This window comes from Pagrus pagrus (assembly GCF_965226575.1).
Source record: "Pagrus pagrus genome assembly, chromosome: 2".
In the NCBI taxonomy this organism is placed as follows: Eukaryota; Metazoa; Chordata; class Actinopteri; order Spariformes; family Sparidae; genus Pagrus; species Pagrus pagrus.
Genome location: NC_140186.1, coordinates 18178573 through 18201527, shown reverse-complemented (window position 1 = coordinate 18201527; position 22955 = coordinate 18178573). Strand labels below are relative to the sequence as shown.

The 22955-nt window shown below is 41.4% G+C and overlaps 2 protein-coding genes across 3 annotated transcripts; both read right to left on the bottom strand.

The window, feature by feature from the left end:
- Positions 1-1707: 1707 nt before the first annotated feature.
- On the bottom strand, positions 1708-6703 carry rnaseh2a (ribonuclease H2, subunit A). The gene is made up of 9 exons (XM_084375635.1): positions 6616-6703; positions 6144-6275; positions 5886-5957; positions 5535-5661; positions 5348-5435; positions 4691-4828; positions 2798-2885; positions 2442-2565; positions 1708-2063 (listed from the first exon to the last, which is right to left on the bottom strand). Exons 2-9 carry the CDS (start codon positions 6268-6270, stop codon positions 1904-1906), a joined length of 924 nt encoding a protein of 307 aa, XP_084231761.1. The 5' UTR covers positions 6271-6275; positions 6616-6703; the 3' UTR covers positions 1708-1903.
- Positions 6704-8507: 1804 nt separating this feature from the next.
- Positions 8508-15672, bottom strand: LOC311270119 (transcription factor Sox-10-like). Of its 2 annotated transcripts, none has more exons than XM_084374813.1 (5): positions 15398-15672; positions 13563-13675; positions 12522-13182; positions 11874-12160; positions 8508-11757 (listed from the first exon to the last, which is right to left on the bottom strand). In XM_084374813.1, the coding sequence occupies exons 3-5, from the start codon at positions 12962-12964 to the stop codon at positions 10970-10972; spliced, it is 1518 nt and encodes a 505-aa protein (XP_084230939.1). In that variant the 5' UTR covers positions 12965-13182; positions 13563-13675; positions 15398-15672; the 3' UTR covers positions 8508-10969. The 2 variants fall into 2 exon arrangements, with proteins under 2 accessions (XP_084230939.1, XP_084230940.1); XM_084374814.1 differs by having other exon boundaries at positions 11889-12160; positions 15398-15668.
- Positions 15673-22955: the final 7283 nt, after the last annotated feature.

Below are 22955 nucleotides of genomic sequence, written 5' to 3'. Positions count from 1 at the left end.
TAGATCTGTTAGTCAGGACAGAGACCCAGACAGCTCCCGCTGAGGCTGCAGTTGACCAAACGGCTAACCGAGACCAGCTTGTGGACTTCAGCTTCCTTACATCCGAACAACAAGACCATGGAGTCTGTGGCGCCGACGGTTAACACCACTGCAGCCTTCGACAGAGAGGCTTTCTCCAGGAGAGCCCTGAGAGCAACTCCAAGAGGAGCATCTTCTCATTTTGTGGGGAGCTCCATCGTGATCCTGTCCTCATTTGCAGTCTCCACTTTAGCAATGAACTGTGGGAAGAGGATCCAGGAGTCCAGAAACAAACCCAACATGAACTAGCGACGGAGGACAGACGGATATGCCTTTATTTTTTAGTTAATCTCTGTTGAGATGGGTTAGTAAATTAAATATTTATTTTTCTGATGAAACAACGGACACCCCTTCTTAGCCAGCTGCCTTTTGTGTTTTCCCTGGCAAAATGTGAAGCGTTATGTCTTGAAGTTTCTTGTGTGTTGGAGAAAAAGCCTGGAGAGTCAGAAGATGATGAAGCTCTCAGAGGATGCAAGACGGGTCAACAGCAGGAGAACACTGATTTCTGAGAAGACAGGCATTTGGCAAACATCGCAAGATCAATCTACAGGACGACAAACATGTTTTGTTGGGTAAATAGAGATTACGCTGTGGTATTTAAAGAGAAGAACAGTATGCAGTAACACCATCAAACCTCATCCTCCTTTTTGCCTCAAACTTGTAGACAGTAGTCTCACCATGTGAGATTGTTACACTAAAATAATAGAAAAGAAGGAAATCCTGAAGAGGTTTCAGTTTAAAGTGTCTGTTGCTGGTGCTTCATGTGATCTTTTCTTGTCAGTTATACTCTGACTTAGTCTAAAATATCGGCATCCTGAAATAAACATTACTGCCGATGTGACAGGCTGAGTGAATATGCACATTTTGAAAAGCATTGTGTGCCTGCATCTGCCGATGGGCAATCAATAAGAGTAGGCAAAGTAATGTGTTCATTCTGAGAATGCACGATATGGATTTTTTTCAGCCAAAACCAATAACTGATATGTACTTGCTTCTTATGGCCGATACTGATAAGATATCCGATAATTTTCCAAAGTTTATAACCTGCAGTTTATGCACACTGGAGGGTAAGAAAGGCTCGGATGTAGTGAGCAAGGATGGATGATTGAATATTAATAATTAATTAATTAATAATTCTTAACTTATTCATTGACTAAACAGTCCCAATTTTAATCATTTAAGACCATTTTATTTCAGAAATGTTTTTGTTTGGTTGTTTGTTTTTAGACGTTTAACATTGGCACAATTTGTCTTTCTATTCCCTTCTGTGGTAATAAATGTTTGTATAACTCATTTTAATATATGCACCAGAACTCTGGTACTGCGGTCTTTACACAGTACTGAAGCCCAGACAACATGATGATAGATTATGACTTCAGTGTAAATTGAACAAGTTGTGCTGAGTGGTTGTCATATTGTGATGGATATTTTGCATTCGTCCATGTTAGCCATCAGAACGTAGCCGTGTTGGAGCCCATAACTGACGATGCTTTTAAATCCTCTGGTGTAATGTGTAGCATCACCAGCAGGGGGCAGTATCGGCATTAAAAATTGCAACAACTTCCAACAATGTCTGTTTTGCTCCTTTCACAAGTAGCCTCACATTTTTAAAACAAATGAAGAAAACCGGAGTTTTAAACATTTCTTTTATGTGTAAAAATACAAACAGAACAAATAAAGATAGATCGTCATTTTGAGTCTGAACTGATGATACAAACATTCATCAAAGTTTGTCCACATCTGTGCCCAAGGCTCAACTATTCGGGCTGTATATCACAAAGATTTGGAGGATGATTTTCTGTGTGTGTTCTCTACTTGGTTGTCTTCAGAGTGTGTCGAGGCTCTTCAGCCTCCGATCAGTGAAGAAGCGGTGTGTCTGGGTCTGCTTTCTGTCGTTACCTCCAGCTGATGCACCGAAGTAGGACAACATGGACTTGTTGTTCTGCCTCTGTGCCGCCTTCTCCCCGTCCTCCTCATCATCATCCCTGAGGACAGATTTAAAGAAACTGATTTTTACACTGTGGTTAGCACTTGTCCCCTAAAGTCAAATGATTTGCATGCACATTAAGCGTGACCTGGAAATTGAAGGGACTGTGGTTTTCAGATACATTCAAGTATTAAGACAGACAGACTCATTACAGAGCAAATCTGAAAAATCATTTTTGTCAAGTTACTTTACTTCTATGAGAAAAGGCTGCAAACCATTTTAATGTGTTTGGGAAGTTCCTCTTACCTTGGTAATAAATATCTAGACTAATTTTCTCTGTAACAGTCATTTTCTCTGAATCACCAAGTCAGGTTTTCAGTAGAATTCCTATTTAACTCCAAAATAGTTTGTCAGATCACATCTGAACGCTCTTTACCAGTGGACTGCCACACCCTTGCTGTCCATCAGGGTCTGGGCAGTGCTCCAGCTGAATCGAACAAAGTGAGGGTAACCGAACACAGGGTCCAGGTGCTTCAGGAGCCAGGCTTTAGTCTTGGGGTCTGAAATGCAGGAAAACATATCGGTCTTAGTATCACTTAATCTAAGTGCATAGATAACTGTCTCACTCTTGTTTAGTTCATTTTAACAGGGATACAGATTTTTTAGAAACTGCATGTCTAATAACAATTCAAGTGCACATAAAAGCTGATTTAAATTCAATACTTTTAAAAAGTATTCCTCACACCTTGATGTCATTATGGCAAGATTATAATAACTGGATAGTTGCTGTACCGTTGGGGTATCCTGAGCCGTAGTCTGTATCCACCTCTCCCAGGTCCTCAGTAAAGTTCCAGGCCTTTACAACACGATCTCTGGCCACCTTAAAAATAAGCAAATAGCATCGTAAAAACTACTGGTCAACTTTGAACAAAGCTTAAAATGTGGACACTGAGCTTTTCAGCACTGGTAAACGTTAGCGTTCAGTAGATCGCATATTGCACTCTTTGAGGCAATATTTTTCGTGACTTGGACGACCCTTAGCGTTCTTTTGCATGAAGGCAACACAGAAAAACATGAAGGAGGGTGAATGTGACACAGAACAGGATAATTGCGAACAGGAGGTGGTCTCCAACCAGCCAAGACAAAACAAGGAGCCGGTACCTATATGAGGGGCTACTTCTGTCACATGGATGTGGTTTAGGCAAAACTATTTATTCATTGAATTTACAGAAAATGTGCAATATCATGATACGTCTCCTCTAGATATGAAATTACCTATGTTGGGATATGAGATTTCGAACATATCGCAGAGACCATCAGTGTTTCCTCTGAATCTTTTCAGTGGCGATGCCGTTGTGCGTGATATATGTCTGTGATTCACTGGCACATGCTCATGAAGGAACTATAGGGGAAACAATGGCTTTATTATCTTGAATTAAGCCCACTGGTTTAACAAGGACTACCATTAAGGCAGTCTTGACAACTGTGAAAACTGCATATTCACACATGAAGCACTGAGCACTTTTCTTTAATCTTCCCAAGCCTAAGAGCACTCATCTGATCATCTTACGTTGCTGGCGACACCAGAAGACTGTATTCAGCTGACTAAAGCCACGATTCCACCGCAGGAACATTGCCCAGGGGCTAGGAACCTTTGAACATTTCTATCACAGGGACCAGGGTCTTAATTTAGTGCCAGGGACATTGTTTTACTCCCCCAAAAAGTCCCCTGCTCAGGGCGCAGTACTTTCCAAAAGTACATGAACTTTAGGGGTGGAGCTTGCAGCAGAGATGGTATCTGATTGGTCAAGTACTCACAGCATTTAACTTTCTCAGCAACCATTGTTTAAAAATCTGCAGCCACAAACCAGTTTTATTTTGTCAATTGTGCTTTGACACATCAAGTCAGAGTTGACAGGGAGACAGACATAATGATGCCTGTCAGGCGCATTATATAGCAGTGTTGTTGTTGTACTCACTAGGGATGGGTATCAAGAACTGGCACTAAATTGGAGCTGGTTCCGGACTGGTCGGTATCAAAATATTGATAAACTCCTTGACAAACTGTGCTACTAGCTGGAATTTTTTAAATTCCTCTCTGTCTCCTAATGACAATGAAGCAGCAAGCATCAGACGAGTTTGTTTTGACGTTGCAAAACTGGAGGATTGTTTAAAGCTGAACTGGGCCTCGGCTGGAAAGCTGATGAGAGCAGGAATGAGCAGCATTGGCAGAGACAAAAAGCTGCGGTGAAGTTGGACATTTTCCAGCAGCCTTCAGTCTGTACAGGAAGACACGGAAACATTCACACCCTTCTAGATCTGATTTCGATTTATTAACATTTACTTATCAGGCCCACATATCAGTTTGTATGCAGTCTCCTATTGTTGTTACATAAAGTCTCACTATGTCAGGGTCAAGTCAGACACAAATCTAACCGGCATGCATTGTACGACAATCCCCTCTGACTGATTCTGCGCAGGACTGGCTGATCTCAAACAAGCCTTGTGTGAATACGTTCTGTGCTCTGTCATCACGGCTAGCAGAGCAAAACTTTCAAAGGCAATGTTGTAGTCCAGTGCCCACATTATCTTTTCAACCTCAGCCTCAAACCCTCAACAAATGTTAATAGTCAGGTGAATGACATGAGAAAGACACAGAGATCCAGCTGGCTAGTGGTCACTAACCTTCGCACAGATACTGGCTGCACTGACGATGGGGAAGAGGGAGTCGGCCTTTGGCCTCACAGTCACCTCAATACCCGGGAACAGCTTCGACAGTTTGTCCTCATATTTGTCTGCTGGGCCGACTGTGTCCACAAATACCTGAAGAAGACCAGAGAGGCCAAGTAAAACAGAAAAGCACAAAGTAAAAAGACGGATGAGAGACAATGAGAATATGTTGTCCGAGGTTGACTCATTTCATCTTGAATCAGTTGAATGTATTCTGTAGAGTATAGCAACAACAATTAGTCAATTAATAAATTAGTCCATCTAAGAAAAGCTGCCTACTTTTATAATAATCGACTAAATGTTTCAGTCATTTTTCAAGCTATAAAGTCAAACATTTGCAGGTTCCAGCTTCTTAAATGTAAGGATTATGCTGCTTTTCTTTGTCGTGGGACTGTTGGCTGGACAAAAGAAGCAATTTTTTGACATTTTACAAATTAAACGATTAATCGATGTATCCTGAAAATAATCAGCATACTTCTCGATAATAAAAACAGTCATTAGTTGAAGCCCTATTGTACAGTACATAAAAGAGGACATATTTCACATGGGTTGCAAACTATGAAATCTAAAAACACTATCTGTGAACCTTTCATATTAATTACTTGTACATACCTCTTTGAGCTGTACTCCACTGTCCAATGCATACTGTACTAGACCAATTGCTGTATCATGTGAAAGGGCATTCAGGTTGTATTTCGTCCTGACAAAAGATATTTTATAAAGGGTGAGAATATAGAGCACAGTTTCCAAAAAAAGAACAAGTCTCTGTGTGCAGTATACTTATACATGAGCCAAATACCTCTGTAACATGCTGGTAGAGATGGTGTTTGGTGAGAGGATCTGCAGAGCCCAGCCGACATAACTTTTGGCTTCATCCAGTTTTTCGAAAAGATTCTCTCTTTCTGTCTCTGTTAGAGTCTTTGAGTCTGACAGGAGAGTGACAACATACATCAGTTTGTTTATGTAATAATATAACATAACTGGGGATGCAATGAAGAATTTACTTTATATCTGTGTAAGGAAAAAATATGTAGTACTTATTCAGTATGAGCTGAATTGGCTCACTCCGCATTTGGTCAGGTACAAGACAAGGTGACAAGACAGTGAATTCAAGGAGTGCATCAGCAGAGATGTAAGATAACAGCATTACCTGCAACTTTTGAGTTCTTCAGCTCCTCCTTTTTGGAAATTGGACAGAAACATATTCCATACACCATGGGCCCTGGATCACAAAACATGAAACACAATACAGTGAATGCTAAAGGAAATGAACAATGCATTCATACACCATTGTTGACAATAAATCAAATCATTATCTCCATGATACATTATGGACGACTGCAACACAAGAGGTAACGATGCAACCTTATAAGATGTTTTTCTGTTAAGAAGTTTAGTAACAGCATACCCAGCACAGGCCCCCTGCCTGCCTCGTCAATGCCCAGACAGCAGTCTTCAGTCCGGCAGACGTCAGGGATCTGAGAGGCCAGTCGGCAGCTGACCGAGTTGTCTGTTTCAAACGGGCTCAGGTCCATGACAGCTGGCGGAGAGGCAAACATTCAATAATGAAACACTTACCTTTTAGTTTCAATGAACAACTCTAGATTTAACTCGGAAACAAAGTGTGTCTTTTCGTTTACTGCAGCTCCTGACGACTTGACTGAGACGTTAGCTAATGTTAGCTCTTGTACTGACTTGTTGTGTTCATACTGAAACATTAGCTAAATGCTACACGCTGTTGATTCGCTTCGAGACGCTCAAATTGACACTTTTTTGTTGCGTCTGTTCAAATGAGTATTCCCGTCTGTTGCGAAAAAAACAATTAAGTATCACATATTATCATACACATGAATAAAGGCGACGTTAACGATAGTTCTTACTTATTTAGACGGTCACAGCGCTCAGTGTTGTGTTTGTGTCTGCTGTAGATTTGGCGCCCCTGAAGTGACGTCACACGCTTCTTCTTCGTCTTCTTCTTCATCGTCTTCTTTTTATAAAAGGCACACTACCGCCACCAGCTGGTCTGGAGACTTACCTGGAAATCATCTGAAAACGCAAGACTTTTACAAAAAGACTAATTAACAGGTAAATACGCTTTTTATATTCATGTCTTGCTTTTGATTTGATGCATAGCCTGTAGTCATCTCAATGCCCCAAGTGAAAGTCATTAAAAGTGGTGCAAGTACATCAGTAAAATATGCTCAAAGTCAAAGTACTGATTAAATATATATATATACGTATATATATATGCAAAATTATACTTTGCATAATACAATTTTTCATACAATGCATAGGCTCATCCTGTGAAAAATGATGCACTGTCGCAGATTTATCAATCAACAGTATCATAATAGTTAAAATTAGCTCCATTTCAACAGGTGCAACATTGACATGCTGTTATGTGTTAATACATCACTAATATGTATCAGTGATTATCATAGAATCATATTAGGATGATCCTATGCATTGTATGTAATATGTATTATGCTAAGTATATAACAATTACAGCTGTCAAACTAGAAGTAGCACCTGATATTTTTCATCAAGGTACATGCATTATTCAAAAAACACCCTATCTCGCAATGTTAAAGAAAGTGAGAAAAAAATCCCTGGATTTGTCCCGTTATCCTGATCTGCAAATAAAGTTAATGGGGTTTATTTTGGGCTGGCAGCCATCCCCTGTCCAAGTTTCAGGTAAATCCGTTTAGTAGTTTTTGTGTAATCCTGCTGACAAACCAACTAAGCAAGCAACTAGAAACAAACAAACGGCCACCGGTGAAAACATAATCTCTTTGGACGCAGTTATAAATACAGTGGTATGAAATGTACAACGTTTCCCTCTGAAATTTAGAGTGGCAGAAGTGAAGTAAGGCTAGGTAGAACATTTTACCAAGATATACCATAATTGAATAACTTTACCTGTTACGTTGCATTATTGGTAATCTGAACAGCTGGATTGATTTTAAACAAACATCAAACCTTATTTTTTACATCTTCATCTACCTCAATTTTTTGTATTTGTTCATCAGGGACACATCATATTAATCAACATGCATCCCTTGCAATATTATGTCAAACGGTTCTACTTGCAAAGATGAAGTGTGTGACATAAAACAGACATGGGGGGATGAAACTGCTCAGGGGTCTCAAAAATGTGCTGCCATGGGACCTCATTGACGTCCTCTTTGTCAGGGTCCTTTAAATTTGAGTTGATACTGTGCCTGATGGTGTGTGTTTCCCCAAAAAAATTAGCAAGTAATCAATTTTGCCAAGTAACTCAATAAAAAATAGTCCAACAACTATCTGTGGCCCTGATGCCTGCTTTGCACAAAATACTTTTCTATGGTGTATTTTCAATGCTTTTTTAAAATTTTGCATCCTTGTTAACTTCTTTTTCATCAAAAATCCCCTCATGTCCAAAGGGGTTATTTTCTGCAGTGATGGAATGTCAGTGAATTCATTTATTCCAGTACTATAATTAAAAAAGATTTAATGTCCTTGTACTTTACATGATTACTTCTATTTTTTTTCTTTTTACTACTTTATTCTTCCACTCCACTGCATTTATTTGACATCTTTAGTTACTTTGCAGATTTGCTGCATCAGAGCCAAAGGAGCACATTTTAAAATGATTTTATCAGCATTAGGATAAAAGAAAACACTGATTGACTGAATCGTGCTATACAAATAAACTTGCCTTGCCTTCAGTCTGATATTTAGAAAAATGCTGAATACTGACTGAATGTTAACCCATATAAACAATACATGCCTGTAAATATATGTATACTTTACTTTAACAACACTTCAGTACATTTATTGCAATAAAATGACTTCTGATACTTCAATACATTTAATATCAAATAATGATAATGGTAATGTTGACTTTCACTTTTACCAAAATAATATTTCATCACGATATTTTTACTTTTTACAACAGTGCAGTGCAATGATCATACATTTTCCAATTCCTGAATTTCCACCCTGAATGTTTTTCATGCGATTAAAGGATTATTTATGGTTTCTGTAGCCGCCAAAGAGGCTGGCCTGAATCTTGAACCACAGCAGTTAAAATAATTGTCCTTTTTTATATTCTTATCTAACTAGTTTTTCCCCTTCCCGCTTCATTATCAATTTTCTCTCCTTGCTCACAGAACGATTCTGTCAAGTTCTCTCAGGGCCAACCCTTTAAATTCAAAGTGTGGCTTATATAATTAATGATGTTTCTTTGAAAAATAAAGGTTTTTTAAAGGTTTGTGCTGCTCTGTGAATAGCTTCACCACTCATTCAAGATAATATCACTTTTTTTTTTTGCAAAAGATCCCCACCTCTATCATCATATTTGTCTTGCACCTCCCTCAAACAGAAAGCCAGTACAATGAGCTTGACATTTTGATTTTGGATGCCCGCTGAATGGGTTTTAACAGCAGCTGAATGTGGAGGCAGGGAGGGAGCCTCAGGTGGAGAGGAGAGGGCAGAGGGAAAGCAAAGCCATGTACAAAAGTCCAAGTGTACGCTGGTTACTGAGCTGAAATTGGCCTTGCCTCTGGCTCTTTACACCCACCCCTTCACTCTCTCTCTGTCCCTCTCCCTCGCTGAATGGCTCTCTTTGTCTTTCTCAGTAACACGCAGTCCCCAGCCGATTAAATGTGGGGAATTAGTAGTCAATTTTAGCCTACCACACACACAAACACACTAAACAGCTTAGGTCGGAGGGGCACTGAATGTGTTGTTATTACAGTTCACACGTCAGCAGCGTGTTTTTAATTTATTTTCTTTCACCCTTCACTTGCTCACTGCTCCACGCGTTATCTCCGAACCATCAAATAAACGCTCTTACACAGGCATCTTTTTCTTTTTTATAAATAAATTGATTTAATAGATGACAACAATAATATTTCAACATTGCTTTTCTCGTATGGAAGCAAAAATACTCAAGTGAATGTATAGCAAACACTTTACAAAACTATCCAGAATTTTACAAAATGGAAGAAGCGAAGGTGTGACACACGATGCATTATTACTTACACAACAAAATAATGGCTACATGGTAAGAGGGTCAGTATAAAATGATAAAGTATGCATCACGTAATACAGGTGAAGCCTGTGGTAATGACCATTATTCACATTGCTGAACAGGAAGAGGGCTATTTGGGCACAACATAGGAAAAAACTGTAAAGACGACAAACATGCTTTTGGCCTACATGCAGTGCAGAGCGGTCGTACATGTGATTCTAATCCTTAAGTAGGACCCAAAGCTGGCCAATTATCTGAAGAGATTTGGTTGAGACCTTGTACTTATAGATTTTAACTCAGTTATTGGATAAATCAGATGTGAATCAGCAAAATGTTAGGCACTTAAAAAGCAGTCGTTTTGAATACCTTCAGCATCATTTTATCAGGTATCCAGAGTCGAGTTCCTCCTTCGCTATTGGCACAAAATGAACAGAGTTGAGGTAAGTGTCCAAGACTGAGCGATAAGCAGAAAAACATCTTTAAGAGCTCTCTTTCCCTCTCTTTTTCCTATTTTTCCCCTTAAAATGCTTAATTCTTCAGTTCAGTGAAGTAATAATGAGAGGACAGAAGTAAAGAGTGTGCTATCTACAAAGAAAAAGAAAAAGGTTGCAACTATCCTTTTCTGGCCACGAGATAAAAACAACCCCAGGGAACATCTTGTTGAAACAGAACGTGCTTTTCCCAAAGCAGTGGTGCAAGATGTATTAGTGTAATATCAAATCAGTCACAATAAAGTTACGCCCTAGGATATCAACAACGACAATAAACTTACTACTCATATAAAATAACACAATAACATCAAAAAAACATCGGCTTTAGTTTGGTTAATAAAGTCTGATTATGTCAGTCCAACCCCGTCACCTCTGGGTCAAATCAGAGTCACTCTCAGCGTCTCGCTCGTCTTCCTCTCTTATACACACTCGCTGTACATCCCAACTTATAAACTCATGATGGCACACGTTTGTTAAGGTTTTATTTATTTTTTTGATTGGCTGTTGATTCACACTTTACACTGTGTGAGTTTGTGGCTGTTTCTTTTTAAACTGTGTAAGGCCCCGTGGATGCGTCTTGCATTATAATGGCTAAAAAAGTAAAAACCTCTAATATAACATCAATATGGCACGGGCACACACATACACGCACACACGCTCACATATTTGTACAGACACACGGATCCACTCACACACTTCCCATATTTCCCTCTGCTCAGCTGGTCTCCCTCAAGGTCTTGTGAGTGTGGTGTAAACAGGCTGCTCCCAGTGTGTGGGGCTGTGGGAGGGGGCCACGCTGGAGGGGTCTCCTATGGTAGTGTACAGAGGCCTCTGTGTAGGGCCCATGTAGGAGAAGGCTGAGTACAGCCCCGGGGCCTGGCTGGAGTGGGCATAGTACGCCCCTGGGGCCTGGTGCTCTCCGTACTCGAACTGAGCCCTGGAGGCCAGCGAGGGGAAAGCAGAGCCATAATGAGGGAGGCTCAGCGGGGTGTAGGTGACGTGGGTGCCTGAGGAGGGAGAGGACGAGGCCTCGGCGTAGTGGCTCCCGGACGCAGACTCGCTCTTGATCTGGGCCTTGGAGGGGTCGGAGGAAGACGGGGAGGCCTGAGGCTGCTGCTGCTGTTTGGAGAGCCAGGCAGAGTGGCCACTAGCAGCAGCCAGGGCGTAGGCGTAAGATGAGGCCGAGGATCCAGCAGAAGGAGCCCCGGTCACACTCTGCGGGTGGCCGTTTGGGGGGAGGTACTGGTCGAACTCGTTCACGTCAAACGGCTCGATGTTGGACATCACCTCGTGGCTTATCTCGCCGATGTCCATGGTGCCAAAGTCGATGTGGGGTTTGGTGCTCGATGACGATGGACCACCGGATGCCCCTTCGGCTCCCACCCCGAGGGCTCCCCTGGACCCTCCTGATCCTCCGGCCGCTCCTGCTGCCCCCTCCCTCTTGGCATCGGACAGCTTCCCAGACTGGAGCTCTGTCTTCGGGGTGGTGGGGGGCGTGGGTGGGCTGTGACCCTGACCTAGAGGAAAGAGGAGGGACAACATGGTCAGGTGAACGTTTTTTTTCTTCATCCCATATTGTAAGTGTTACTTTGAATTTGGAATTATGGGTAAAATTATTATCCAAAATCAGAACCTGTGAGCCACCTACCAGCAGGATGGTGGTGGTGATGGTGGTGGTGGTGCAGGTCACCCAGAGGAGATCCAGCCCCGCCATTGTGCTCCAGATGCAGGGTTTTGTAGTGTGACTGGGAGTGGCTGGCCTCCCCTTCCCCCTGGCTATCGGACTCACTAGCAGGCGCCAGTTTGCCGTTTTTGCGTCTCCGGGGCTGGTACTTGTACTCCGGGTAGTCCTTCTTGTGCTGTTTCCTCAGCCTCTCCGCCTCCTCGATGAATGGCCTCTTGTCGTTCTCGTTCAGCAGCCTGGGGGGAGAAAAAACAGGGAGTGATTTTAGTCTCATAAACCGGCTGGGTTAATGTGAAAGTATTTAATAAGTGCGTGTCTGACAATTATAAAGATCGCCACATTCAGTGCCGTGCGTAATGGATAAAGACAGGAAAGGGGAGCGTAAAACGCGCCATTCAGGCTGGTATAAACCATTTTTTAGGACATATTGTGCATGAAATTAACGAAACACAACAAGAGGCACATTTTTTCCCAATTTAAGCTCATAATTCGCCCACTTTTGCAGTTTAGTACATCTCAACGTATCCTTTACGCACAGACTACACAGGAAATCTGCCGCTGTAAGGCCACACTGTTCTTTCTCTGTCTCATACAAACCTCCACAGTTTGCCCAGGGTCTTGCTGAGCTCCGCGTTGTGCAGGTGGGGGTACTGGTCGGCCAGCTTCCTCCTCGCCGCCTGCGCCCACACCATGAAGGCGTTCATGGGCCTCTTGACGTGGGGCTTCGCTTTGTTCCCGTTGTTTACGCGCACCGGCATAGGCACAAGTGTCCAGTCATATCCGTCCAGCACCTGACTGACCGCCTCCCTGATGCCGATCGGGAAGCGGTCGTCTTCCTCCTCCGATTTGGCTTCGGATCTGCCTCCGTCGTCCCCGCTGCCATCCGCGACGCAGAGCGCGGCCAGCTGCTGCGGCGGCCCGGCCAGAGGTGAGTCCTGGCCGGGTGGCGCTCCGGGTTGAGTGGGTGACAGTGAGTGACCATCGTCTGACCCTCCTGGACTCAGTTCCGCCTCGGACAGGCTGTGCTCCTCGCCGGACATTTTGTTTGACTTTAACTAATGACAAGGCAACCCTCGAATGCGAAATTTGTTTCAGGGAGAGTCCAGACTATTCACGGTAATTAAATCGTTATAATTAAATAAGACGGCAATCCCAGTTATTGCTGACTCTCCTCAGGCAAAGCCATACTGCTGCGTAAAAGAGTCCAAATCCTTTCCACCGCTGGGCTGGAAATCCGTTTCAGCAAAACCGGTTACACCTAAAAAATCATATTAAGTATAACAGAAACATTTCAGTACTGATAAAGTTAAATTGATAAAATTACAGTTTTTGTTTCCCTGTAAATCAGACATGCCCGGTTTATTTCAAGACAAACAATTTACTAAATGCGACCACAAAAACTGCATCCCTGCTGATATTATTAATAACACATATTATTAATGATACTCGGAGGAAAGAACTGCATACAGACAATAATATTCTTCTGATAGAATGATTTAACCAAAGCCGAATTAACGTTGAACCTCTCTCAATTAAAAAAATAATAGAAATGCATCTGCCGCACAGGCACCGATACAAAATAATCCCTTTTTATCTTATAAATGTAGTTTAAAAAAAAAAAAAAATTACATAACTTACCAGTTAAGATGTCCAGTGGTTCAACATGGGAGTGTGTGTGGCTGACTGTAGAGCCGATGAATGGCTGCTCTGTGTGGCAACACCGGAGCTTAAAGAGCGCCTTGTGAGAAGGACTGGGAGAAAAAAAAAAGTGATTGAAAGTGGAAAACATTCCCAGAGAGGCAGCATTCCAACACACACTCAGCCCCGCCCCCCGGCGCCACGCAGCGCTCCCATTGGTCCGCTAATTATCCCGCCGCTCTCCGATTGGCCGGGCGCAACACACTGTTAATGCCCGTCTGTCCGTCACTGCAACATTTCCAACAGAGAAGAGGTGAGATTTTACATCGGAGTGGCTTAAATGACTCTACAGAGCGCCCATTTAGAGGCAGGAGAAGGCCAGCTTTGTTGGACGTGTTGACATGTTATATCAAACAAATAAACAATCATGAGGAGAGTTATTGCCTCGTGTGGTCATGTTCCTCAAAAAATTGTGAAGTTCGCCTCTGATTTACCCGGATTCAGTTTGATACAGGGAATAAAGCTCACACTTCTGAGTTAGAAGGAAAAAAACATCTCAATCAGAGAAGCAGAAATTTATCTTATTTTGAAAAGTAAAAGAAATACAAATGTGAATCAGACATGTTGGAAAGGCTTTATATCTTCAGTCATAATTAATCCAGCTTCATATTTTTCTACTTGACCACAAATAATCATGGAAAACTTTATAATACTCAACAAAATAAAAGCATGCACTCTCATTAACTCATTCCTGCAGTCAAGATGAATAAAAGTACAGTTAATGCAACTTTAAAAAAAAAAAAGGTTTAATCAGAAAGGAGAGGATGGGTTCAGCAAAAGTAAGGGAAATGTGCTCAGGCACCAATATGACTCACTCCAGTAACGTTTTCCTGAAAATGATGTGACGCATCTTGTGAAGTTTTGAAGATATTAACCCCCAACTCAAACCCAACAAGACCTTCTTCCCCCATCTTCAACCACATCAGCCATGTTCACTATTGAGTTAAGATGTATGCTATTACAGAAACTGGACTGGGACTGAACATGCATAGGAAAGTGTTTACCTAAAAAACAAACAAAATATGATCCAAGAGAACTGAAGATGACACTGCAATTTTAATGTGAAATGTGATCAGACACAACACGACTTCACTGAACACTGATAAAAACGTTTCTGCTCATTTTCTCTGAACTTTTGCCAAAAATCTGTCTCTCCTTGACGGTTAACCACGCCCACAATGATGGCGTCACACAGGTAAAAATGACTTCTAAGTGACAGGTAGTGTTGTGGCAAGATTTTCGGATAAAAATGTATTTGTTCCGCTCCACTTTTCTCTTTTCTTCTTTGTTTTTTTTTTTTGTTTTGTTTTTTGTTTAACTGTATCCACGATTCCTTTAATTCATCAGCAGTCGTTTCATAAATCAACCACCTATCAGCTTTTACAGGGCTGTTTTAACACCAAATCTGAAAAGTAGATCAATCTGTAAATGTTTTATCTTGACAATACCAGAAGAAATTCACCATTAGCTGACTGGAATAATCTCATCTGAGCTGCTTTGGCTGAAATGACGCCTGGAAACACGTAGAGATACAATAGATAAATAGACAGACTGACAACATTTCTTAAGTCACCTTTTATTAATCAGTCAATCCAATCAGTCTTTATTTAACGATTTAGTGGTAAATTGTGATAAATTGCTTTTTTTTGCCAACGTGCTTGTAAGCCCTGCATTTATGTCGTTAAAGCAAGGCCTGATGGGAAGGAAGAGACGCGACTTGAGCAGCATCTGATGACACACACACACACACACACAGAAAATGAAGTCAACAATACCCCCTGTGTTTCCGCTGCCTCTCATGTTGAGGCCGTCTCTCGGCCCTCTCCCTCTCTCCCTCTCCGCTCTCTTTGCTCTCTTTGTCTCCATCTCAGGTGAATTGTAGCCATGTGATCAAACGCCCAAGCCTCTATCCATTAACCCTCGTAAATGAAAAAAAAATGGGGAACAAAAAGCAGTTTTGTGCTGCAAACATGGAAAAAATTGATAACAGAGAGCGATGTGTGCGTCTTTCTCCCCTTATGTCCGAGCATAGACACCAGTGGCGCACACATAGAAAACACTCCGCAGCCGGACGGGACGCACGGATCTCTCTCTGTTTCTGCCGCTCCGACACGTTTCTGTCTCCAAACACCTGGATTCAGGCCTCGGAGGTGCTGATGATGCTGGGTGCGGGGGGCTGTGTTGGAGGGATGAAGGGGGTGATGTGGTGGTGGAGGATGGCGGGTGGGGTGGGGGCAGGGGGCGCGCTGGGGGACATCATCACGCTGCACCCCACCGACCAGCCAGCAACTCTGGGATCCTGCATGAGGCCTCCGAGGCTTGTGAAGTGAGTGTTTCTGTCTGATATGATATGACAGGGTGTTTGCTGGGTTGTTTGGGGTTTTTTTCTGTAGGAAAGTGTTTTTGTTGTTTTGTTTTGTTTTGTTTTTTAAAAAAAAGGGCGCCTGGTCTCTGCAGCTCGTTGATTTGTAGGCCGGGGAGACTGTGGTTTAACGGAGAGTTTAATTAGTGCAGCTTGATGTGGATGAGCCCCCGGGGGCTCCGTCAGACAGCAATGTTTTATATCCGTTCTGAACAAATCCATCAAAAAATTGACATTAATTAAATTTAACTTTAATTGCAATGTGTTGCATCTATAATCTGCAGGATACCGAGTTAAAACAGTTGTATATTTTTATATCAGATACAACGATTTTTAATAACCTCAGCAAACTGCGTTATCTTTATTCTGCTGTCAGCTAATGTGTTACACTGACTTAGTAATGGAAAACAATCCTGTGACATTATTAATTCCTGCCGGCTCTGTGTTTAGTCGATTCAGTGCCGAATTGTGTAAAACCAAACACTTTTTATTTTCCGTGTTGGTTGTTGTATATTTGCTTTAAAAAAAATCTACGTTGCCGTCTTTCAAAGTTTTAATTCACAGTTAGGCGGATGGAGGTTTCGTTTAATATTCAATTACTTTTGTTGTTGGTTTTGGGGGGATGAAAGAAAAGCTTGTGGAAATCTCTTTTTTGTCTTCTGAAGAAAACCTTTTATGATGAAAACAATAATGTGTCGCTTCTGTTTATGATTTATAATACAATACAAAACATTCAGGCCAAATGTATTATTTACTTTTTACTAATGACCTGTGCTCAGGAAGCTAAATGATCAAATATGTGTAACGAACACAAAATAATGAAACGAACTTTTCTCTAGCTTTTGTTTCCTCGGATGGTTTGTCAGACAAAAATCCAAACTTCAGCTCTATGATCCTTCATTATATTTATTATTCATGCTACAATTACTCAAACCTGTAATTAACAAACTACAGCAGGAGAAAGCGTCGTGGCCTTATGAGATATCACCCAAACAAGATGTCCGATGTTTCTTATTTAGATTATTCAGTGTCATTTTTTTTTTTTTTTTACATTTTCATATTAAAATCTTTTCCTTATAACGAATGAAAAGAACGAGTCGCACTTTTTCAAACCGCGTGGATATTTTTGATTTAATTGTGGTTTCTTCGCGTCTCAGCAGGCCTCAGAAATGTGTTTCCCAAGCGGCCACGTTATATTTTCGTTGCACTGAGACGAAAACATTTGATTGATCGCTGAAGATGTTGATTTAGATATGTGTATGTGGTTTCTTGAGTTTATTATCTCTTCCTCCATGTTTGCCCGCAGGTCTCCAGATCTTCAGCTGGAGTAAAGCTCACAAAATAGTCTCTAAATGAAGCTGTGTGCTGTCTCTAATTTTCAGATAAATGTCTTTAAAATATTTTAACTTAAAACAAGACTTTATATTTTCATATTGTTTTTGTATTTCTAATTAAATTTCCCGCCCTTTTTATGCTTTTATTGTAGATGTTGAGTGAAAACATATTTGACTGTTTGAGCAAAATTGTGAACTTCAACCTTGAACCTGGTCAGTCAGAGGTAAAACCTGATAAAATGAGAAAGTGGATATCAAACTGCTTCAGTTTAACATACAGATGCTGTAGTCATGATTTGAGCACCCAGCACTGATTTAATATAAAGGGACAATCAACTAATTTATTACTTTTATAGCCTATCATTGACAACATCTACACTTCCTCCTCTGGTCCTTTGAGAGTTTAAAAACACATGCTTCAATATGATCATTTTGCACATATTCATGATCTTTGAATGTGCTTTAGGAGTTTTAAAAAAGTCGTTTTTGTTAATCAGAAGACTTTTAATTAGGTGCCATTGCAATCAGCTTTAACAGGACAGAGCTAACATTCTGGTGATCAATATCTCAGAGCTAAAAAGCTCATTTCAAGCTCAGAGTTTCTTCATTTTTTAAAGGATACGTTGTCAGCTTGTTTCATAGGAGATGAAACATCTCATGGATAGTCCACCTGTTACCCAAATCTAAAGAAAGGAGCACCACCTGTTCATTTCCTTAAGCTGATTCAGTTCATATGTGCGCAGAAAACAACAAGTGATCTTGTGTTTTGCCTGGAATCTAACCCCCGCCATGCATTTTAAGACATCTCAGACGTGTATGTCCTGTGTGAAACTCTCATGGGCCTCGGGGGAAACTTGTTAGAAAATAGAGCTCACATGGTTGCATCAGTCTCTGCGCTAACCTGCCATGTGACTGCAGTAATGGGCCTCTCCATGGCTGCACAGACCACTGGGTCACAAGAGCCCGTTTCCTGCGGCTCCTGGGGGAGAGGATGGGAGGACGAGGTCTCATGATCAGCAGGGAGGTCAAAGATCACGATCAGCGATAGGGGGTCAAAGAGTCAGCCTTCAGGTGCACGCTTAGTCACGGGCAGCCGTCGTTGGGACGAAACTGAGCCGATGAGTTCAAGTTGGAAACATTTATTACTGAAGGATATTTTCTTGCAGATGATCAGTTGGCAGAAGGACAAAGAAAGTAGGAGAGCAGAGAAAGAGAGCGGCCTTTTGCTCTGGCCTTAATACTGGAACAACTCCCAGGGGAAATTCCTGAAATCTGACGATGGATGGAGGGAAAAAGGCAAAGAGAGAGAAAAACAGAGAGATGCAGATAGTGTGAGAGAGCGAGTGTGAGAGGGATGCAGATAAGGGAAGCATGCACAGCGGTCAAATATTCACATGCTGGGTCACATTCTGCATTAAACTGATGTATAATTGGTGGAAAGCATTCATTCCCATGTCAATGGGCACATTGGGCCCGAAATGAATGGCGTCACTTGTTCCCAATGATGACGAACTCGACAAAAGGATCTGAAATTATCAGGCGCAGAAGCATTTTGTCTTCCAAAATTCTCCTGTGAGCTCGAAAGTGCCTGTTTCAAAATGAGTTCGATGGAAGAGCTGTTACGATTTTCTTTGTGTGTTCTTGGTTTGTTTCTTAATCCATAGAGGGCATTTTCTCTCAGGGTTTGTGCGAAAAGCAGTCGAGCTCACTGCTTCAGCGCGGGGAATTCCAGCTCTGGACTCAGGCTATCAATAATACTGAAGCTCATGTGACTCAAATATTTTGAGTTAGGCTTTTAACATATCCTCCTCTAGCTTATGTCGTGGAGTCCGGTGCAGTGAGCTCACACAACGCAAGAAAATGGAGACAACATTCGTAACCCCTCAGAGAGTGATCAGTGATAACAGATGATCACACTGTAACTCGCTGTGACTCTGTATCACGAGGTCACCTAAAGTATCATCATAGCATCACAGCAGTTTGTGACACAGTCGTGAAATATAAGGATTTGTGTATGTGGGCACGTTTCACCACTCTTGGTATGCAGAAACTTTTGTTGGTATATGACGTCCTGGGAGTGAGACTCAACAATCAACTGTCTTTCTGGTGCGTTTACGAACAGCTCGGACAAATCTGAAGCTTCAGTTAGATTTGCACAGAAGTGGCTGGTAGAAAAGTACTTTTTACTTTGAGTACATTTCAGAGGCTGCATTTTCTTACTTTTACTTGAGTAAAGAAGTTGAATCAGTACTTCTTATTTTACCAGTCTTTGTATCAGATATCTAAGTATCTGTACTTCTACTGAAGAATGTGTGGACTTTTGCCACCCCTGACCGATTAAAACGCTACATTAATGAACAGGGTCAAAGGTGATACAAAGTCCAGTGCTGCCTCATCAGAGGGTTTGTTTGTGGTACACAGACGAATCCAACAAGTGTTTTCAGAAAATGAAATAAGTTCATTCAAAAACATAAAATACTATCAAAATACTGCAGAATTTCGAAGTTTTGTCTTTGTTTTATCCTACTACATAGTCACACTGCCAAGGATGTTGCACAGGATGCACAATGAAAGCTGCTCAGTGGCGTTGAAGCCAAAACAAGCCAAAGAAGGTCGACTTCTTGTGTATTAAAATACTCGGATCCTACATGTTGAGCGCCCCATAGAGGGTGAGCACTTGAGACTTCCACCGACCGAGCCAGCTTACTTCCAGTTTACTGCCCGGCTTACTGGAATTGGGATACAATAATTTAATCATGCGGTTCTTAGACTTTCCAAATTTTATTGGACTGAATGGCTTCAGTTATGACAGTTCAGAATGGACAGTTGTGACTCTCAGAAAAACGTACCCACCGTTTTACAGCCACTTTTCTTTTACAATGTAAGCTTATGGGAAAAGTCTTTTTGAGCAGCAGTGCATCACGTGACGATGTAATGTGCACGGTTTGGCGACTACTAAAACTGGCTTCCTGGGGCCTTGGTTCATGCACGTCACACGTTAATTCGTCATCCATGGTTATTTACGAGCTAAACTCAAACTGTGATGGCAAGATAGTAAACAGAGGTAAAATGAAAGGTTCAGAAACGCTACAAACGTGGCTCCAAATGGGAACTATTGGGAATAAAACTGCGGAGCATGAGTGCGAATAAAAGTGAGCGCGAGTGCTAGTGCTAGTGGCTTCCTAAGCAACGGTGCTAACATTTGCAGTTTAAGCTGAATAGAGAAGGTCTACACTACTGTATCGTAACGTTGGTCATAACAGAGGTACTTGGAGAGCCTGATATTTGTAAAGAAATTGTGACACACTCATCTAAAAGATCGACTTCGGTTAAAGTGCAGCAAAGATTGTGATTTTGGTTAAATGATCATCAAAATCAAATATTGATGACATGTAGTCTTTAGGATTCCTGTACATGGATACAGATTTTTTTATTTTCAACTTATGTTGAGTGTCACGAAAAAAAGGGAAACCTGAGCCTATGTTGAAGACACTAAAGAATAAACTGTGTGACTTTTTCGTTGGTGATATTGGGTTTGAAGCATTTAAATGTGGATTGAAAAACAAGGGTCGTGTTTGGACTTCGAACGGGTCATCAGGGAAGTTGTTGAGTTGTTGGGATAAAAATCTTACTTTTATTTTGAAATGATGCCGTGCTGCAGGTGTTTTCTAGATTTATCACTGTTTTTTCCATCATGCAGACTTTGTAAGTGTTGATGATGATGCAGTGACATCCATGGGGATGAATAAAAAATGATTCTGCTATCTGACCTCTGCAACTCCTTCTTTCACCCATTTTCACCCAGTAAATTAGTGCAGCTGCACCACACTTAAATGGGTGCCCCTCTTTTTTCTCTGGGAGTGTATGTGAGAGAGCATGAATCCTCTCTTTGTGCTCCGTCTGCAGAGTTTCCCCCCTCTATAGTTTCTTGCCTTCTCCGTCTCTTTTATTTGGGAGAGAGGGGCTTCGGTTGCGATGGCGGCAGCACTGGTGAGGTGGTGGCGGTGGTAGCGATGGTGGTGGCGGCGGCAGGGAAGAGGGGAGGGAGCGGGTAACTTGTTGGACCACATTCCTGTGCAGCTGTGGAGGCTGGTGCAGGCTGGGGGGTGGAGGGCAGAGCAGGATCATCATTGCATTGCAGGGCATCATGAATGGCCCATTGTTCGCCGGTTTGCTGTGTCCGCATCTCTTTGCTACAACTTCAGCCGGAGAGAGAAATGGAGGAAGAGAAAAGGAGCACCAGGGGGATAAAGACACAGATATTTAGATGTTTATTACTGATGAGACAGAGAGATGAAAACATAAGAGTGTAATGAGAGAAAAGCCTGAGCAAAAGTCAAAAATAGACCTCATATTTATGACTCAGATGCAGATGGAGGATGTTGAGATGTGGTGATGATGTGGATGATGGTGACATGGACAATGGTGGCATTCATATTGTGACTCTATGACGGTTTTGCCCCTCGGTCATACGTGCCAGCACGCTGTTTAGTCATACATATGTGTCGGCTATTAGCAACACTTAAAATTCTTCACTCCTGCAGTTGGAGATGTTGCCTCACTTAATTGTAAGAACGTGATTGCACTGATTTTGTTTTTCTGTCATATTCAATTTAGAAATGTGGTTTTTGTACATTTCTAACTACATAAATAAGAAATTGTGCTGTTATACTTTTACCAGTATGACTTTTGGAAACTGTTCATCACTGCGTTATGATTATTGTACTTCTTCAGTCTCGAGTTACTTTTCTTCTTGCTTCAGTGGTTTCTAATTACTGTCTCTTTTGTCAAAGCATGGATGATAAACAAAAGCAAAGTTAAAATAAAGAGTAGATTGGGACCATATGAACCCAGGTGAACTCCAAGGTCTTCAATCAGCATCCAACTGAGCAATTAAGTGAGCGCATATGAGAGGCTGTAGACAGCTTCATTGAAGACCTGCATCCATTAATCTGCTGGTTAGTTTTTAGATTGATTGTTTAGTCTATGGATTATCAAAAAACAAAAACAAAAAACAAAACAAAAGCCCATCAAAACTTCCACAGTCAAAGTTGACATCTTTACAATATCTTGATGTGTTTGTTAGTACAGTCAAATACCCAAAGATGTTTAGTTTATAGTGATATATGACAAAGAAAAGCAGCAAATTCTCTCATTTGAGATGCAGGAATGAGAAAATGTTCACAATTTCTACTATCAAAATTGTTATATTTCTGTTGATTGATTAATTAACACGTCTAGCCACGGTACGTGTAAACAGAAAGGGGAGAAATTAGCTGCTGTTTTTTTAATAGAAAACATCAACAATACAGTGTGTGTTCAATTGGTTTGGCATGAGCAGTCTCAAACTGATGTTTATGAATATCTGTGCTTTGCTTTGCAGGACTCTGGATCTTTACAAAACATTTTAAAATGTATTTGTTTTCTTTGCCTCTCACTTTATTTCATGAATTTTAGTTTTTCCCATTTCTCGTTGTTTTCTTAACTTCTCTGCCTGTATATATTTTCAGTTTTCTTCTGCCTGTAAAAGCACTTTGTAAATTCAGTTTTTATAAATGTGGTCAGTTGCCCTTCTGCCAAATCAAACGATTAAATGGACACTTGTTGTTAAAAGACTCTACGCAGCCACACTGTCCT